At 39.0% G+C, this 18077-nt stretch overlaps 1 protein-coding gene across 1 annotated transcript in view; it reads right to left on the bottom strand.

Moving 5' to 3' along the window:
• Positions 1–304: 304 nt before the first annotated feature.
• LOC144645825 (coiled-coil and C2 domain-containing protein 2A-like) overlaps positions 305–18077 on the bottom strand; it is an 18546-nt gene continuing 773 nt past the window's right edge. Inside the window, exons 2-26 of the mRNA XM_078505367.1 lie at positions 17404–17566; positions 16482–16561; positions 16148–16206; positions 15326–15466; positions 14765–14833; positions 14330–14425; positions 13718–13809; positions 12928–13015; positions 12368–12453; positions 11147–11297; positions 10332–10441; positions 9682–9778; positions 9431–9529; positions 8521–8694; positions 7822–7911; positions 7347–7448; positions 6071–6160; positions 5018–5132; positions 3989–4119; positions 3244–3366; positions 2978–3036; positions 2465–2530; positions 1846–1881; positions 1567–1642; positions 305–925 (exon numbers count right to left, since the gene is read on the bottom strand). Of these exons, the coding sequence (XP_078361493.1) occupies positions 731–925; positions 1567–1642; positions 1846–1881; positions 2465–2530; positions 2978–3036; positions 3244–3366; positions 3989–4119; positions 5018–5132; positions 6071–6160; positions 7347–7448; positions 7822–7911; positions 8521–8694; positions 9431–9529; positions 9682–9778; positions 10332–10441; positions 11147–11297; positions 12368–12453; positions 12928–13015; positions 13718–13809; positions 14330–14425; positions 14765–14833; positions 15326–15466; positions 16148–16206; positions 16482–16561; positions 17404–17566 (2588 nt within the window). The 3' untranslated portion in view covers positions 305–730. The remainder of the gene's footprint in view (positions 926–1566; positions 1643–1845; positions 1882–2464; positions 2531–2977; positions 3037–3243; positions 3367–3988; positions 4120–5017; positions 5133–6070; positions 6161–7346; positions 7449–7821; positions 7912–8520; positions 8695–9430; positions 9530–9681; positions 9779–10331; positions 10442–11146; positions 11298–12367; positions 12454–12927; positions 13016–13717; positions 13810–14329; positions 14426–14764; positions 14834–15325; positions 15467–16147; positions 16207–16481; positions 16562–17403; positions 17567–18077) is intronic.

Genomic DNA, 18077 nt, shown 5'->3' on the forward strand with positions numbered 1-18077 from the left:
ACGCTTGCTGTGTGTGCTCTGTAGTGTAGTGTAGTGTAGTGTAGTGTAGTGTAGTGTAGTGTAGTGTAGTGTAGTGTAGTGTAGTGTAGTGTAGTGTAGTGTAGTGTAGTGTAGTGTAGTGTAGTGTAGTGTAGTGTAGTGTAGTGTAGTGTAGTGTAGTGTAGTGTAGTGTAGTGTAGTGTAGTGTAGTGTAGTGTAGTGTAGTGTAGTGTAGTGTAGTGTAGTGTAGTGTAGTGTAGTGTAGTGTAGTGTAGTGTAGTGTAGTGTAGTGTAGTGTAGTGTAGTGTAGTGTAGTGTAGTGTAGTGTAGTGTAGTGTAGTGTAGTGTAGTGTAATGTCATAAAACTGTAGGTATGTACCATTTAAAGGAAGGTGGTTATTTTAAAATTTAGTGTTAAGTCCCCAACGTCAATAAAATAACTTTACTGTGCGTGTGACTAGTCTTCCGTATTCAATTTATGGTTAAAAACAACAAATCATCAGCAAATTCTCCGAGCCATGACAATAACCAAAGCTACCGTTAAATTCGCCACTTTGGTACGTAACTGGAGGACATTCAAAGGAGCCGCCCTTCATATGAATAACAAACATAATGACTTCGAAGTTGGATTAGCTTTCATCCTGAAGAGAACATTTTAGTGCATCAGTGGTTGTTTTGACTGCTTTTCCAAGGTAGCCCGCAGTGGCTTTCCTCAGCGGCTAGCAAACGCGGAATTTGTTGATAGCCACGTTCAGTAGCCAGCTTTTCTCCGCAGCGTGCCCACATATATCCAAAGAGAAAACACCCCCTGAGGGTAGGGGTGAATGTGAACAGCTAATGCGAATTCTACATCCGGGTCTTCTATTGTGTGTACACCAGTGCTGAACACAGCTTCTGACACAGGAGGCATTTCAGTGAAGGACATGTTGATTGGAAAACCAGACAACTGAAATGATTCAAACAGAAAAATAAACACGTGTCCATAAATTGCTAAGGAGCTAGAAATTCAGAACGCCACCTTTGAGAGGCTAGCTGGCCATGCTATTATTTGTGATGCCTGCCTATCTTAGGAGGCACGGTGGTCTAATCACTGGACTGGGCTCGAGCGGTCCGTGTTCAAGCCATGCGTTGTGTTCTTGGGGAAGACACCACCCAGGGGTATAAACGGGGATTGGGGGGAGGGGGTGGGGTAACGTACGGTCGTCTAAATTCTCATGGCCCAAGCCATCTTGTTCACCAAAACCCACTCAAAAACTTAAACCTCTGTGGTCTCCTCGCCGAATCAAAGATGAAATCAAGATTTTCGGACTGCGGGTCATATATTGGAAAGGCGATGCTTATTTTAAAAAAATCGTTTAATCAAAGCAAGCGTGAGCAGAGCTAGCCTGCGAACGCAGACGTATTTTTTGCGGCGGAGAGAAACGACAGCCGGAAATACGTCTGCGTTCGCAGGCTATAGCAGAGCACGAATTTGGCCACAGAATGGAGAAGAGACACAAGCATCTGTATCTATACAAAATAATGAATAAAACATAGCAGCAGACATCTGCATTAGTATAGCATGTTGGTCACTTAGTCAACACGCACCTTGTAAGATGCGAGAATTTGGTCCAACTCAGCTGCGTGATTCACACTAGCAGTCTGTCCAACACTTTGTTCCATGCTAAATACACAAGAAAACATACACATTGAATGCATAAAACAGGTCAATAACCATTATGCCTTTTAGAGTGCGCTAACAACTTTACATTCGCAGCCGTAGGGTGTCCCTTGAGATGCCACTAACAATTTCTATGCAGTACTGTCAATTTGTTAATATGCAAGATGCAATAAATGAATGTCCTATTCACACCACATTCTACTTACTTGGCTAGCAGACTTCTAAAGGCTTGGGTGCAATACCTGTCAAAATATTATAAATATTCATCAATACAAGCAGTTGATTTACATCATTCAGGACAAGGTTTTTATCGAGTTGGTGAGCGGCAAAACCTCGAGCCAACTATTATAAAGTCGACAGAAACTTAGAGGGAACATTTGAATTGTTTTAAGGCTGGTCGCCGATCTAATAGCAAGAAATATCGACAAAACTGATTTATTGACCGCTTTGGGTAATCCGCTTCTGCACGAATTAATAAGTGGAGAAATCAACATGAACATATCAAGAAGCCTTTTTGTCTGATAAAAAGGGTAGTAGACAGTAACAGACCACTCAAAAGTAGCGAGTTTCAAAAGTACAACCTTACTTACTTACTACTTCAGGAGTTATGTACTGTCCTATCGACGATAGACTAAGAGACCAAAACCTTTCTGGAAACATTACAGCAGAAGTCTTTGAGCAGGAAGATTTCTATCAAAACAAAGTCAACTCTATCCTCGAATCGGCTCAAAGACCTGACTACTAACTACACAAGTATAGAAGGGACCACTAACAACAAACCTTACCGAACAGAAACGTAACATGGAAATTTAATACAGCAATTACCTGTTCCATCTTGTGACAAAGCGAGGTCTCCATGTCATTATTTTCTCTCGCAACATTTTCTCGACCCTGAAAAAGGCAAGAAAGTGCAAAAACTAAACAAAAATATTGTTAATGCGCTGAAATACGAAAATTTTCGGCCGTTTCGAGACTTTTGTCTCTTCATCTGCGTAGAAATACCGTAAATCGTACATGCGCTACACAGTTTTAACCTGATTTGTGTTTTTAAAAAAAAGAAGTAGTCGTCCCAACCCTTTACAGGACGCGCCTACCGTGGCCACCCAACAAACTTTTTACAGTGTCATCTTGTATTTTTACGTTTTCACTGCGTGTTAATAAATATGATGTAACAAGTATCATTTGACCGTATTCAACGCGGAGGCGCGCCAAAATGTGAGAGCACTTGTACGTTTGTTGGGTGGCACGGTAAGGCGCGTCGCGCTGTAAAACCAAAAAAAAAACCATGATAATAAGCACGCATAAAATGTGCACTTGGTGGATAAATAGTAAACATACTTCTCTTGTAACCCTTTGACATATTCCTGGTCCACGACTTTGTACTCAAGAGTTTCTCTCTGTATCAGCAAACAAACACGAGCAAAAATTAGATCAAAATCACCAAAAAATTCAAAGGGAAGGGAAGGGATAGGAGAGGAAAAGGGAAAGAACAGAATGACAGGAAATGGGATGAAAGAGAAAAAAGTGGAGGAAGCGAAAAAAGGCAAAAATCCAAACATCTAGTGGTTAGTAAGTGCGACACAAAATCACAGAGCAGTTCATACCTGGTTACTGAGCAGGGCTGGTCTTGGGTATGACTTTGTAAAGAAAGGCTGCCACGAATTGGTTTTTGTCAAGTCAAACAAGAGTCGATACGGTTCCTCTGACGCCTGAACGTTACCCCAGATCTAACAGCAGGAGAAATAAGGAAATAAAACAATTTATTACTAATATTGACAAAAGAAAGGTAGAAACAAAAATGAAAATTGTTAAGATTTGGCAACTACAATCTCGGACCCTCTCCCCCTACTCAATGTTGTTTCTTGGGGTTTGCAATTCACCTAACTTTGTTTTCATAACACGACGAACACGACTACATTGACATGGGGAGAGGGGCTGGAAAAAACGAGGTGTGGTACCAAAATTGGTGGAAATTAGAAAGGAGTGTCCAACACTGCAGCTGACATTCTCCACATCAGCACATGTAAAAAGCGCTATATATATTATTAAATTATTATTATTATTATTATTATTATTATTATTATTATTATTATTATTATTATTATTATTATTATTATTATTATTATTATTATTATTATTATTTTTTTACACAGTAATATACAATTTTTTTTTTCTTTTTTGAATTCTGCCATTTGAGATCTTGCACGTTAAAAAAAAATTGAGCGATCACTAAAACGAAAACTCGCGATTCTTTGATCAACATCTTCCTCCTCCTTATAAAACCTACACATTGCCAAGCAGACAGGTAATGAGAATAAATAAAATCATCAGTCTTTGTAATAGACATACATTTTCGTGGTTGAAGACACACCCAATGCTCTTCAATGGACAGTTGGCATCCTGTACATCATATTTCTGTCCCGAGTGAGCGTTCCACAGTGTTGGCGAGCCATCCAATGTCAGAACATACGCCGTGGAACCTGAAACGACGACAAACCAATCAATAGTCCTAGTGTTTTTTTATGCGCTCTGATTAGCAACTGAACTCTTATAATCCGAAGATTAATCAGGTTAAAATTAAATTTAAAGAAGTCCCACATTAAAGTACTGCTAAATAGCTTTCATAAGAAAGGCCATAAAGGGGTGTCATTTACAGACTTTAAATTAGAACCACTTTGAATAGCATAATTAACGGTGTAACATGAAATAACTGCCAAATGGCTTTCATTTAAATAGTCGAAACCAGGGTTGCAGCCACAGATGTTAAAGTTAGAACCGCCTTGTCCAGCATATTAAACTGCGCACGTGAAAATACACCTGCGTCCACTGATCGATAGAGAACCACTTTAACAGCTAATAAACAGTACTACGTGAACGTACTGCTTGGTAGATTTCATTTAAATTGCCCAACACATACTGGGGTTTTATCCACAGATGTCAGAACACTCCGGTACAGCATTAGTATAAACAGCTAGCACCAGGTGAAAAAAACTGTTGCACTTACGGAACTACTTTGAACAACATAATAAGTAGTATCACATAAAAGTACTGCTAAATGGCTTTAAATTGAATAGTCACACACTAGAACTTTAAGTTTATTAATGTTTAAGTCTTCTATTTTTTTTTTAAATAGAACCTTTTTGTAGAGCGTAATCAACAGCACCACATGAAAGTACAAAAAAAAACTTTCATTTAAAAAGTTGCACACCGAGAAGGGTTATTCAAAGACGTAAAAGTAAAACCACCTTGTACGTAATACAGCACTACATGGAAACATTGATAAAAAATTTTCAGTTGCGTGATTTGGCCATCAGTCACGTTTTGATGTCATCTGTGCGGAAACAACTAAACACATGAGCGGGGATGTTAAATACAAACCTTCCGGTATTCCTCTCCCGAGGACGACATAAGCTCTTTTGCCGATATGCAGGAAATAGTTACAGAGTAGCACAGCATGTTCCTCTTCATCCCCCGCCAACATGCGAAGGAACTCCTTCGAAAAGAAAGAAAAGCTTCGTTAAGCACTGACCAAACGGTAACGCAAGTGGACGCAACTCGCAAGTTTACTTGCAAGTGCAAGCAAGTTGTCAAAAAAGTCATTTCAATGCTACTGCCGGCGCGCGCTGCAATTTAGTACTTGAAGTAAACAGCAAGACTTGCGTTGACTTGCGTTAGGTGAACAAACGGTGAAAAACTTGCGTTGACTTGCGAGAAAATTTGATCTCAACCAAAGTGAACGCAAGTGCACGCAAGTCCTGGCCAAACGGAGACACAAGTGGACGCAAGTTGACAAACTTGCGTCCACTTGCGTCTCCATTTGGCCAGGCCTTTAAAATATCCACAGGTTCCGATTCGTATTCGCCAATTGCACGAGCACATGCAAGCACACGCACGAACATTCAGACGGAGGTTATCAGCAGCACCAACAGTCAAAGCCTAAAATATTAACTAAAATTCCCTGACTTTCATAAGAAATTTCGGATTTTTCCTGAACAGAAACTAAAATCTCTGAATTAGCAATAAAAGTTTCTGCCGACTTCTCAGACTTGACCTGCGGAAACCACGATTGATTCTCCCAACTAATACAGAGTGAAATTTACATGAAGTGATTTCGATTAAGTGCCGTAATCCAGTGAACCAATAAAAACTCGAAGCAAATACATGTGGCCGGCAGGAAGCGCAGGAGAACGTGCGCAAGTGAGTCATGATTGGTTTTGGTTTTACTTCTAATTTATTGAGAAAGTGGTGCGAATTTTTTTAGCCAAGCAAAGTAAAGCAACCCAAAGCACAACGCGAACTGCGTTCGACACACAAGTAAAAACTGCTCTAAAGCTTGGAATGAGAAGTCTTATGTAAAGATCTCTTCCCGTGTCATTTTAACGACAAAACTGTTGAACGATAATTTACTCATAAGAACCGCTCTAGACTTACCTCGGATGTGGCCCAGATATCGCAGAGATCTGGAAACGCAGCGGAGTCCGATATAAATGGAATCATGGACACATAACGGGCAATTCGTTCCTGGAAGGACAAAAATGTCACTAAACTTAAATACAGTCGAAGCTCTCATAAGCGGACACCCTCGGGACGCGAAAAAGTGTCCGCAACTCGAGCTGGCCGCTTACAAGAATGGTTCTTGTAAGCGGCTACTAGAGGTGTAGGGGATAGATGGCCGCTTACGGGAGCTTGCCCAGCTAACATAATGGTAATATGCATGTTGTTGGTGTTTCGAAATGTAACCGGACGTGGATAACGACAAAACAAACACTGAAATATGGTACTGTAATTACAGTAAAATCATTGTGACGAACGGCGATGTGAAGTTGATTGATTAATACAAGATACAGAGGTTTTTTATATGATTTCTTTGCGGTGTCCGCTTACGGAAGCTTAAAAACAAAGAAAAAGTCTAAGTCGTAATCTCGGAAAGTGTCCGCGGCCGCTTACGAGAATGTAAAAATACAGAGTTTGTATGGGAGTAAAAACGGGGTTTCTAACAAGGTGGCCGTAAGTAGAGCTGTCCGCTTACGAGAGTGTCCGTTAAGAGAGCTTCGACTGTAGTTACCATCCTAAAACGACAACTGTTTTTATTTTCCTTGACCTACAGGCGATTGGCATACATATCCAGAATGTGACTTGTACTTGTGCTGTTAGGTGTCTTGATTGCCAAATTCTATGACTCTGACAGGCGAAATTTTTCAACAAACTTAACATATACATCATCAATGTTTTTGTAACTGTGGTGCATATTACACACATTATAACATACAGTTTTGATTACACTCGGTCTCGGAAAACAGAGATTCGAGAGAAATATAATTAATGAGTTTCCTGAGACACCAGATTTCTTCTGTAGCATCAAAAGGCTGTTTATGATTACAACACACGAGTGCAACGTTCGGTTGACAATTCGTAATTCGTGCGAGATAAATGTACAGTGTGACCAAGAAACAATCATAATTGTTTCTTGGTCACACGAGAGCGACTCATCTCCAAACTTACACTAACCACAAATTATTTATATCGATTTATTTTGCAGGTCAATAAGTGTAAGCATTTCGATGCGACACGAAAAGCCTATTAAACTAAACGTTACTTGGATTCTTGTCTGGTATTCGACTCCTCGATTACAGGTAGCGTTATAGTATTCTAGAAATCTCAAGACATAAATAAGTTGCTATTTTTTATATCCGTATTTTATTCCTACCATTTTGTACTGTGTTTCTTCCAGGAGTTCAGCGGGCGGGTTTTGTGACCTGATGTATCGAGTCAAAAACACTTTCTTGCCTGCCAGGTTGGTAGCCAGTGCCTGTAGGTAAGAATGGTTCAGAAGTTAATTAAGTCACATTCATATCACTCTTTTTAAGTCACCAAAATAGGTCTCTAAAGTAACCTCTATTTTCATTGATCCGTCAAGAAAGATCTTCTGTTGCTGTTGTATTTTGAGGGTGAAGGGGCAGAGAGGTTAAGGGGAAAAGACATTGTATTTGTTGTGACCTGTTGTCAATTGTATAGTTTAGCAATTCTGTGTATTGGGGAGTTTGGCGATGTAAGCTAAGATTTGCTCGCCTTTTGCCTTCTTTTTCAACTTTGTCATTCCTTATTTTAGAGTATGCGAAGCACTCAAGTTATGAAATGTATAGAGACCAGTTCGGACGATTTGTAAAGTCAACTCAACATACCTTGTACTCTCTTTTAGGAAATTTCTTCCTCAACCCTTGCAACCACAGCTGAGCGTTATGCAAAAGCTTATCATCCTCGTTGCTTTCAAACTAGAGAGAAATGTTGTTCGAAAGACGTTAGACACAAAACTAGGAGTTACTCTTATATGCTTTATTTTCTGGATAGGCTTTATATTTGTTTGAATTTCGCGAGCCAGTAGAGATTCGCGAAAACAAATGCAAGATTTTATTTTCAAAGAATGGTAAGTTTTTTTCTACGTGACTCAACGCTTATCTTATCTGTTGCGAAGCGCGGGAAAACATGTGTGACTGAGTCACATTTGGCTTTGGTTTTACCTTTAATTGGTTGAGAAGTGGCGCGAGTTTTTTATTACCAATTACCAAGTGTACAGTAGAAATGCAAAACCAAAGCAAATGCGAATTACTTTCGACATCCAAAGCGAAAACTGCTTCAACGTAATGAACCAATCAGAAGCCAAGGCAAAACACGTGACCGGCGTCAATGGTGGGAAAACGCATGTACATGTAACCCGAGTCACGACTGCTATTGGTTTTGGTTCCGATTGGTTAAAAAACAACAACAAGTTATCTATGATTGGTTAGAACACGTTGGGCGACTTTTCTTTAGCCAAATACACATCTCAATAAGCGCAAACCCAAAGCAGTGTCTTATAAAAACCAGTAACAAGTCAACGTTACCCTTTCCGCCATTGGCTGTGAGGGTTGTAGTGGTGGCTCGATGGTGACAAACAATGTCAACAGAGTGTCATTTCTGGATATAATACCCAGGTCACTTGGTGCCCCGGAATGACGTCCCCGCTTGTGGTAGCCGAGGAGGACTGGTGGCGTGTTCACACGAAATGTACCTTCCACCTGAAAAGAAATTAAAAGGAAAATATTCAACATCGCCATCTATAGCTAAATTGCTCGCTAAGTCCAGTCTCGGCGCTAGATTTGGCAAAGTTCAGGTAATGTGTTTCTTATTGGAATTTTAAAAGAATCGAACATTCTTCAGGTTATAGTGAATATAGACTTGCTTACAAGTCGAGCTAACAGAGCGCGAAGCGCGAGAGCTGGGGGTCTACTACCACTAAACCGCAAACGAGAAGCGAACGACTTTTAAGAAAGTCTTTAGTGAATAATACAATAATAAATAAAAAATAAATGGGAATTTACAGTGGCATTTCCACAGAATGGCTCTTCATCCACTGTTTGAGATCGAATTGGAATTACGAAGTGTTGATTTTTGCGGAGGGAAGAAAACAGGACTGAGAACCCGGAGAAACACCCTCGGAGCAAGGACGTGAACCAACAGCAAACTCGACCCACATATGACGTTGGGTCCGGGAATCAAACCAGGGCCACATTGGTGGGAGGCGAGCGCTATCGCCATTGCGCCACCTTTGCTCCTATAGCTTAACTCAGTAAGGAGTGGGAGACTTAAAAAGTTAATTATCTAGCGATCCATTAACTGTTGCCGGCGACTATATCTGTCAAACAACCAAGCTATATACATAGCGAAGCTATCTGAGTGATTATGTCATGTACTACTGATGCCACACAAAAGTAGCTAGGGACTCACTTGATCTATAAGGACTGTAGTAATTACCTTATTATTGAAGTAAATTGTCGAAAAGGGAACCTCAATACTGCCCAGCCAGTGTCGCTCAAGCCGCTGATGAATGTTCGTGGACTGTTGGCGATCATCCTAAGAAGCAAGAACAATTAATAAAAAAAACTACTCACGTCGGCAGAAAAGTCACCATTATTTCTAAAAGCCCAACAGACGAGAAGCATTCACAATGAAAAATCTTGTATAAAATAACGTAAACAAAAAGTAATACAAACGTAGTATCTTACTTGTAGTATGTTAAATACAACTTCGTCAAACAAATTAAGATACACCACGTCATTGACTGTTTGGAGATTCTCAGGGGAGTAGTCATTGTTAGGAGCTCTGCAAAAACAACGAACAAGAAGATTATGTACATTCATTATTGACCTTGGGTTTATCTTAATGCTCGTCACTATTTTAGCAAAAAGAAACATTTGGCAGTAGCTCACAGTCTTCTTCAGCAAAGTGAACTTTCGCTCAAGTGCAAAGTGACTTTCAGATTTTGTGACGAGAGGTATTATTTAAGGAAAAAGAACACTTAAATAAAACAAAGTATGGTACATAATTCTATAAGGGGAACAAATTGAGAACGCTTCTTCTTTTTTTTCTTTTTTTTTTTTTTTTTTTTATGGTACATAATTATTCGTAAATTACATGTAAAAAAAAATTAAAATTCTTACAACATAAATTTGCGAATTACAGGAGTCTTCAAGAAATGAGCATGCACTGAGTATTTCCGTACATGTACAAAAAGTTTCTGATTCTTATATTCCAATTAAAATATTGAGAGAAAGTAATAGAAAGAAACGGAGTATTGTTTCACACCTCATTATAAACATTTTACTTCAGAGGGTTCTGTGCAATACCAAGATAATGCAAAAGCTTCATGTCTTACCTAAACGGTATTATAAGCTCCTCATTCCAGCTTGGATTAGGACCGTCTGCAACTGTGGTACTGGCAAACTGTCCTTGGAAAACTGCCTCCACAAATGGACGGACTTGGGGCTGTGGCAAATCAAAACATATAGTCATTTACGTCACCACAGTGAGGTCAGTTTTACAAACAAATTGCCTTGCTTGTTCTCTGCTAAGTTGCTCATTTTATTTACGGAATAAACGAGGTACTGCGGCATTGTGATTGGTTAAAAAGCAATTTGCCAAAAATCAAAGGAAGTAGAAAGTCTCCAGCTTCTTTTTCTCGTTTTAACAGTAATGTAAACATTCACTCACAGTCAGTCACTTTGAAATTTCTGGGAGATCCCAAACAGATGTAAAGACACTCGCCCAGGAAGTTTACGTTAAGTAATTGTAAGCGTCGTAAAAAAATCTTTTGAAAAGGCAAATTAAGATTGTATTTTTCTTTTACGTACAGATGTGACATTTCAAAGCTAACAGTTGATAATTGATCACAGTGGCGGATTTATCAGGAAGGCCTGACTCAAAACTCCTTGTTTCACACTCCCCCCTCCCCCTGCACATACACTTTTTTGACCAAGAAAAAAACACATCTTCATCACACCCCCCCCCCCCCCCCCCCCCCCCCCCCTTCATCCCACCACTTCCCAAAAACCCGACTGGTTCCTCCAATGGATCATTTACAAAACTATGGTGCTGAATGCTCACTAACTAATTATGATTTTTTGCACAATTTCCGAGTGGGTATAACCGTAACTTATTTCCTATTCATGATGGAAGGTCAAATTTCCTTACCTTTCCCCAGGGATCTGTAGAAGTTCGTGCGGTTCCCTGTGGACCAGTGGGAGCCCCGCCATAGCCAGGACCACTTCCAGAAAACATGCCTGTGGCCCCAGCCCTTAAGGAGCCTCCTGCGGCAAAACGTGCACCAGCACCTTGAGTTCCCCTGGAACAGAAAACGGGAAAAGAGTGACAGGTTATACAATTAACTCTTTCAAGACGGACACCTGTATAATACGGACACTTCTATAAGCCGGAAGGTTTGTCCCAACTTGGCCGCATTTCACAGGTGTGTAAGACGGACATTTAGAGCTGGTTCTAAGGGTGTCCGTCTTAGAGGGAGATCACTGTTACCCTATCTTGTTAACGATAACCAACGTAAATACGTTGTAGAAGTCACAACAGAGCGTACGGCCATGCAAAGTTACAAATGTTCGAATCAAAACAAACTAATTATTGAATAAATGTGAAATAAAAAAATCTTTCATCTTTTTAATCACTAAGTTAACAATGTTTTTAAAGATAGTTCAGACTAGCAAAAGCGTAACAATTTTTTTCCCTTTTTTAATTTTTTTTTTCACTTGTAAATAGTTTTTCATATAATGTCCGTTTTTTTTTCTTTCTTTTAGATTATAGGGCTTCACAGATGTATAGCTACAATGTAGAGAAACTGCAAATAAACTATTATCTTTTTTTTTATCTTTGAAGCCAGAGCAGTTCTACACAACCATGTAAGTGAAAGAACACGAAATAAAGAAAAAAGGAAAAAAAAAAATCGAGGACTACGCATGCGTCGATCATACTTGTGTACAGTTTTGGTTGAAGCAGTCAATAATAACCCTTAAGGTTTATTAATACTCACTAATTGCCGATTAAAGTGGTCGAAAATATTAGTGAATGTGCTCTACGAGGTGGTTACAAGTTATAAGTCTGTGAATTACATCATCACCCAGTTGTCTAAATAAAAGCTACTGAACTACTGTGCTGTACTTTTAAAGCTGTTTATTATGCTGTACACGGTGGCTCTAAACTTATTCATCTGTGGATTTCAACCTAAATGTGTGACCACTTATTATATTAAAGCTATCGAGCAAGACAATATTGAATAAATTGGCGTTGTGTGTTTCTCAATATTGTGAAAAACGAAATCTGCCAATATTATTCGTGGTTAAAAATAGTCTGTTTTGGAGTCGAAGGGTTAAAAAAATATTTTTAGCAACAGTGATCAGTACCTACCCTGCTGGTTGCCCATCATCCCGAATAGGAATGTCCAAAGCACGCACCACGTTTATAAATACTTTAACATCACTGACAGTCAAATTCTTCGAGAAAAAAAGAAAGAAAGAAAGACACGTTTAAGATTAAGGAAATGTACACAGGCAATCTAGAACAGCAACAACTGTAATAGGCGACTATACAATGAATCATCAGCTGAGCAAATTAAAATGCGCTTATTCTAACTTGCTGTTTCTTTTGCTTGCCTATGCAATTCACGATATTTCTTTAAACTAATCATCTTTTGTTCTCACAAGGCTACAGATTTTCGCAAGTTAATTGGTAGCCACTGAGCATGTTCTATTTGGAATTCGTGAATCTGTCGCGTGGTTCGGCTTGGCATTGCTCCCAGTTGTGTGTGAGAATTGGTAGCAACTTAGCGTGTACCTATTTGGAATTCGTGAATCTGATTGGTTCCCCCACTGTTTTACCAAAATATTCGCTGACTGGAACAAACGAATGATCCCTTTTAAATTCTCAATTCAGGTTGAGCGTACAGGCCTATGAATGCGTTTACATACCTGAGCTCCCACCACTTTTCTTTCTTTCCTGACCGGGCGAAGCGGTCGCCTGGGAGCAAAGAACTTGGCCAACTGAACTCCAAACTCACTGAAAATAATAAGATATGTAATGAATCTAAAACCGAGGTTATTATTACGTGTAAAGGTAGACCGATTACTCAATAAAGAGCTAAACAGTAAAACACTACAGTCAAACCTATCCTTAAGGACACCTAAAAAATACGAACACCTCCCTATTACGGACTGTTCGGCCAAAAAAGACCAAAATTCAAAGAAACTTTACCTCTGTAATACGGACACCACAATACGTACTCTTCCCTGTCTTTTGGGTGTCCGTATTTAAGAGGTCCGACTGTACAATCTAACTGCGTTTTCCTAATGTAAACCAGAGACGTTATCGCCCTTATATATCATTGCATGCACACCAAATCAGTTCTCCGATTACACTTCCTTCCATCTCATTCTCAGTCCATAAACACATTTTTTTAACACAATTGTTCAATAGTTGTCCAACTGATATTTGTATTCGTATTCGCCACTTCATTCTTTTCATAATTACATATAGTTTGCAAAATTAATAGTAAGCTAGTTGTCATCGTCCCACTGAGAAGAAGAGAGGTCAATAAAGTTTGCATTGTGTTGTGTTGTTCTCTTTGTGCCCCTACGTCCACCTGTCAGTGCCCCCCAACTTAAAATGTATTCTTGTCTGCGAATTTGCTTGCTTCCCTTCCTTCATGTGTCTACGTTTTCTCTTGGCTTTACCTTTTCCAATCATGGAAATAAAACATACCCGATATCTGGTACTTCATCTTCAATGATCATGTCCTTTAACTCCATTTGGCGTTTGGCAATAAGTGAACGTTGGGTGACGTCATCACGAATCTTGTCAAAAAATAAAGCAAGGAAGTGGCTTGGAATTAATATATGGGGTTCGAGTTAGAATTTCGAGTTCGAGTTAAAATATCGAGTTCGAGTTGATTGCGGTTAGTTCCACTCCTTGTTTGCTTGCGGTTAGCTTTCATTTGGTGATAAGGGCGACACTATGCGTGACCAACTGGGAAAATGTTACCCCATAACTCGAACTCGAAATTTCTAACCCGAACTCAAAAATTCGATACACTCTAATATATGACTCAATAACCTGTTGTACTAGTTAAGGTTACAAAATTAACCATGAAATTAATAACTTTGACCGGAATTTAAGTGCAATCCTAACATAAAGAGGATGCTCCATGTCAAAAATCACGGAATGGTAACCGATTTTTGTTTGAAACGTAAAGATACAACGGCATTAAGACAAAACTCACCATAATATTTTGTATGAACACCACCAGCAACATTTAACGTGTGAATAAGGAAAAAACCTTCTATGATGACAACAGCAAGAATTTTACAACCATACCTTGTTCAAAAACTTTGTAACAACTGTCTTATGGGAGAAGATTTCATCTTCTGCTTCTTCTTCCTCTTGTTCTCCACGCTGTCTTTTTTCATAAGCCTGTATAGCGAGGCAATCAAGGATTCGAAATATATATGTAACTGCCTGGACAGTGTTTTTTATATGCTACTTTGTTTTCTTGTTCATAAATTGTCATGTTCTTTCATGTACGGATGGAGGGGTATTAAAGAGGGGCTTATTAAAAAGTTCAACTTCTTGTGGGGCGGGGCTTATTGAGCTAAGAACACGCAGACCAAAAGGAAAACGCGATTACTTTGGAAATTCACTGGAGCGCTGTATTCTGTATAGACTCTGAAATTTTCAAAGCAAAGACAGTGCGAGATATTGATTTTATTACAGTTTCTAGAAGTTTACTTTGCAAACAAGTGAAGAACTTACATCAAAAATGTTATCTGGTATATCCCTGTCTCCTGAGGGAATCATTTTAAAATTCTTAAACTCGGGCACCTGTAAAAAGAACAGTTTCTCGTCAACATAAAAACCATAAATTTTAATTTAATACAGGATCATACACAAATGCCGGCACAAATGATGGGTATGTGGACCACATTGTAGGTCCTTTAAAAGAATTCTGCCATCACTTACAAATAGCTTTCATAGCTTAACAGAATAAAAATTTAAAAGTTCATAACAAAATACGGAAAGAATTGCTTGCTTTTGTTCAAAACTAATTTTTTAACAGAGATAGTTTGTGTATCGTACCGTATTGTATTGTTACGCGCTTTTCTTTTGTAAGTAGTATTACTGTAAGTAGCATTTATTTCGTTATTTCGTATAAACACGTACTGTTTTTGGATATTATTATTGAAAAGCAACTTTGTATTTTTGGTAAAAAAAAATCCTGCCCTGCTCCTGTTAGAATACAAGCTGTACGGATCATATGATAATGCTTTCTTTTCTTTTCAGGACTGTATCACTCTCCGAGGTGTTTCTTCTTACCCCTTTGTCCCTGAGTTGTATAAGCTTGAATCTCTTTGACTTCGTGAATTCCTTCTGACTGACAAATTCGCACTCTTCCTCCAACTGGTTCAGACGAAAGTATTGCGGTGCGTTTGGTCCATCTTGTAGACTGTGACTCAGCTAGAAAAAAAAATCAAGTCAAAAGAAAATGAAGTTGCCTGAAAGTGTGCCTTTTAAGTATAACTTCTCTGCGTCTCACTGTACTGTCGATTTATCAAAGTCCCGAAAATATTGCCAGAATAATACTGTAAATAAAACCCTTATTTAGCGGCCGCAGCTACCTTTCGGTCGTCCCACTTAGGATTTTTCTAATGTTTCTACCTCTATTTAGCGGCCACCAAGAATTTAATACACGGTGTAGCTTGGCCTTGTTTTGTTTTCGTCTTGATGTGATTCCGTTGTCACTAAGCTAAGTATTGACCTTTTGACTTCCTTGCAATAATTTGATGTTTCTACCACGCCTTATGCTAATTTCTGACTAACCCCTTTTAAGCCGCCAACCTCTATTAAGCGGCCGCTTACCATTTCCTCGAGGGCGGCCGCTTAATAGAGGTTTGACTTTATTTTGAAGATACAAAGTATAGTCTTCAAATTTAATATTTTAAAAACGAAATACATGTACGTGTCCCATTAGCTGATGGCCATTAAATTGTAGCGCTGAGAATTTGGTAGAAAAAAATGAAGAAGACGGAGGGCAATAGTTATTGATTTATTGACTTTATTGTAAACCAAAATTAGAAAGAAAGAAATAAACAAACAAACAAAAAGACAACAACAACAACAACAACAACAACAACCTACCTTGATGATGTTCATAATATCAGCATTAGCAGGGTCATTGGGATCCAAGTGAGATTGTTCTATAAAAAAAACATTAAAACAATAAAAGAGAAAAAGTATTACTTGGGGAAAGACATCAGTTATAACCTATCAACAATATAGTACATGACAATGTAAACCAATTTTTCATTGGATCAACGGTTGGTACTCTGAGTACTGCTGCCTTTTCTTTCCTAGTGCATTCATTGACTGTGTGTTAAGACGAGTTGTGGAATGGATTTTTAACAGCATATAAAGATTAGTATTTGTTTAACATGAAAGGACAATCTGTTGTCCCTTATAACGTCTAACTCACCTATCCATTTTACAAGATTTTGTATATCCACCATCCCTGCTGCTCCAAGAGCTGCCAGTGCATCGTACCGCTTCACAGCACTAAAGAAAAGTAACAATAATATTGAACCAAATGCGATTAGTATGTTCAGTAATCAGTCCAGTTCTCGAAAGTGGACCAAGTTACAGTTTGAACCATTCCTTACGGACACCTCTATAGTACGGACAGCTCCCTATTACGGACTGTTCACTTGGTCCGACATGGTTGCCACAGACATCAGTTTTGAAAATTCCCTGTCTTTCCCCTGATAAAAATCAAAATTCCCTGGCCCAAAAATACAAAATATCAAATATAGTTGCAGCGTCCAGCCTCCAATTCCAAGAGAAAAAAACATCGCTGAGATCACATTGACCTGAAATATTTCTTCCAGCCTTCAACGATATTACATCAGCGGTGGTATAATTTAAATTTTCCCTCACTTTTCTTTAAGAGGTCAATTTTCCCTGACTCAAAATAAAATTCCCTGACTATTCCCTGACCTTGAAGAATTTTATTTTTCCCTGACCATTTCCTGACCTGTGGCAACCCTGTCCGAAACAGACCAAAATAATATAAACTCTACCTCTGTACAGTCGAACCTCTTTAAGGGAAAGGGAAGGGTGTCCGTATTATGAAGGTGTACGTATTACAGAGGTAGAGTTTTTATTGTTTTGGTCTATTTTGAACCAAGTGAACAGTCGGTAATAGGGAGGTGTCTGTACTACAAAAGTGTCCGTAAGGAGAGGTTCAACTGTAATACGACACCTCCATAATACGGACACTCGAACGTCGCTTTGGTGTCCGTATTAAAGAGGTTCGACTGTAATCTTGGATGAGAGTTCAACCTAACATTGGTGATTTCTGTGAGGGTTTTACCATTTATTCACTTCCGACTTTGGCTCACCTTATGTTTGACACTGGGTTGCCAGTAAGCAAGGGTGGAGCCATAGCTTTCCCATCATTACCCACGGCCCAGCTGGCACTGGCCAGGATTGTACCAGATGTCAGAAGGTAGATGGGGGGCTGGGGCTCAGCTGCATTGTTGGAGGCAAAGTCCAGTGGCTGGCCTGTAAAAACGAAACAAAACAAAACTACCGTTTGAAACAGTTATAAACGAGTGTAATCCAGGTGATCCGGCACTTGAATATGATTTAAAACCTAGATCCGAGGACTATGCCCTTGTTGTATTGTTCTAGATTGCAGAGGAGAGATAATTAATACAGTCGAACCCTGCTTTATGAGCAGCCACTTTCTATAACACCTCGTTATTGTGGACAGCAGTTTTGGTCATAATGAACACCTTGTTACAGGCACGTTGTACAGACACTTTGAATTAATTGTCTCTATGCACGGTGTCTGTATAAACTGAGTTTGACTTTATTGAAGAATATGCAATTTTTCTGTTAGCAGACAATGATGTACAACACTTTGATTTAGCGTTGAAATAACTTTGTAGAACCGAACTTCTTGTATAAATAACCTGAAACTAAAATAAATTTGAAAAAACTCTTGTTTTGTCACACTCACAAAATCACACTGAGATATAACTATCATTCAGCTGAACTTTAGTTTAAAGAC

Source organism: Oculina patagonica, chromosome 1, assembly GCF_052425735.1.
Source record: "Oculina patagonica isolate OP01 chromosome 1, crgOcupat, whole genome shotgun sequence".
NCBI lineage: Eukaryota > Metazoa > Cnidaria > Anthozoa > Scleractinia > Oculinidae > Oculina > Oculina patagonica.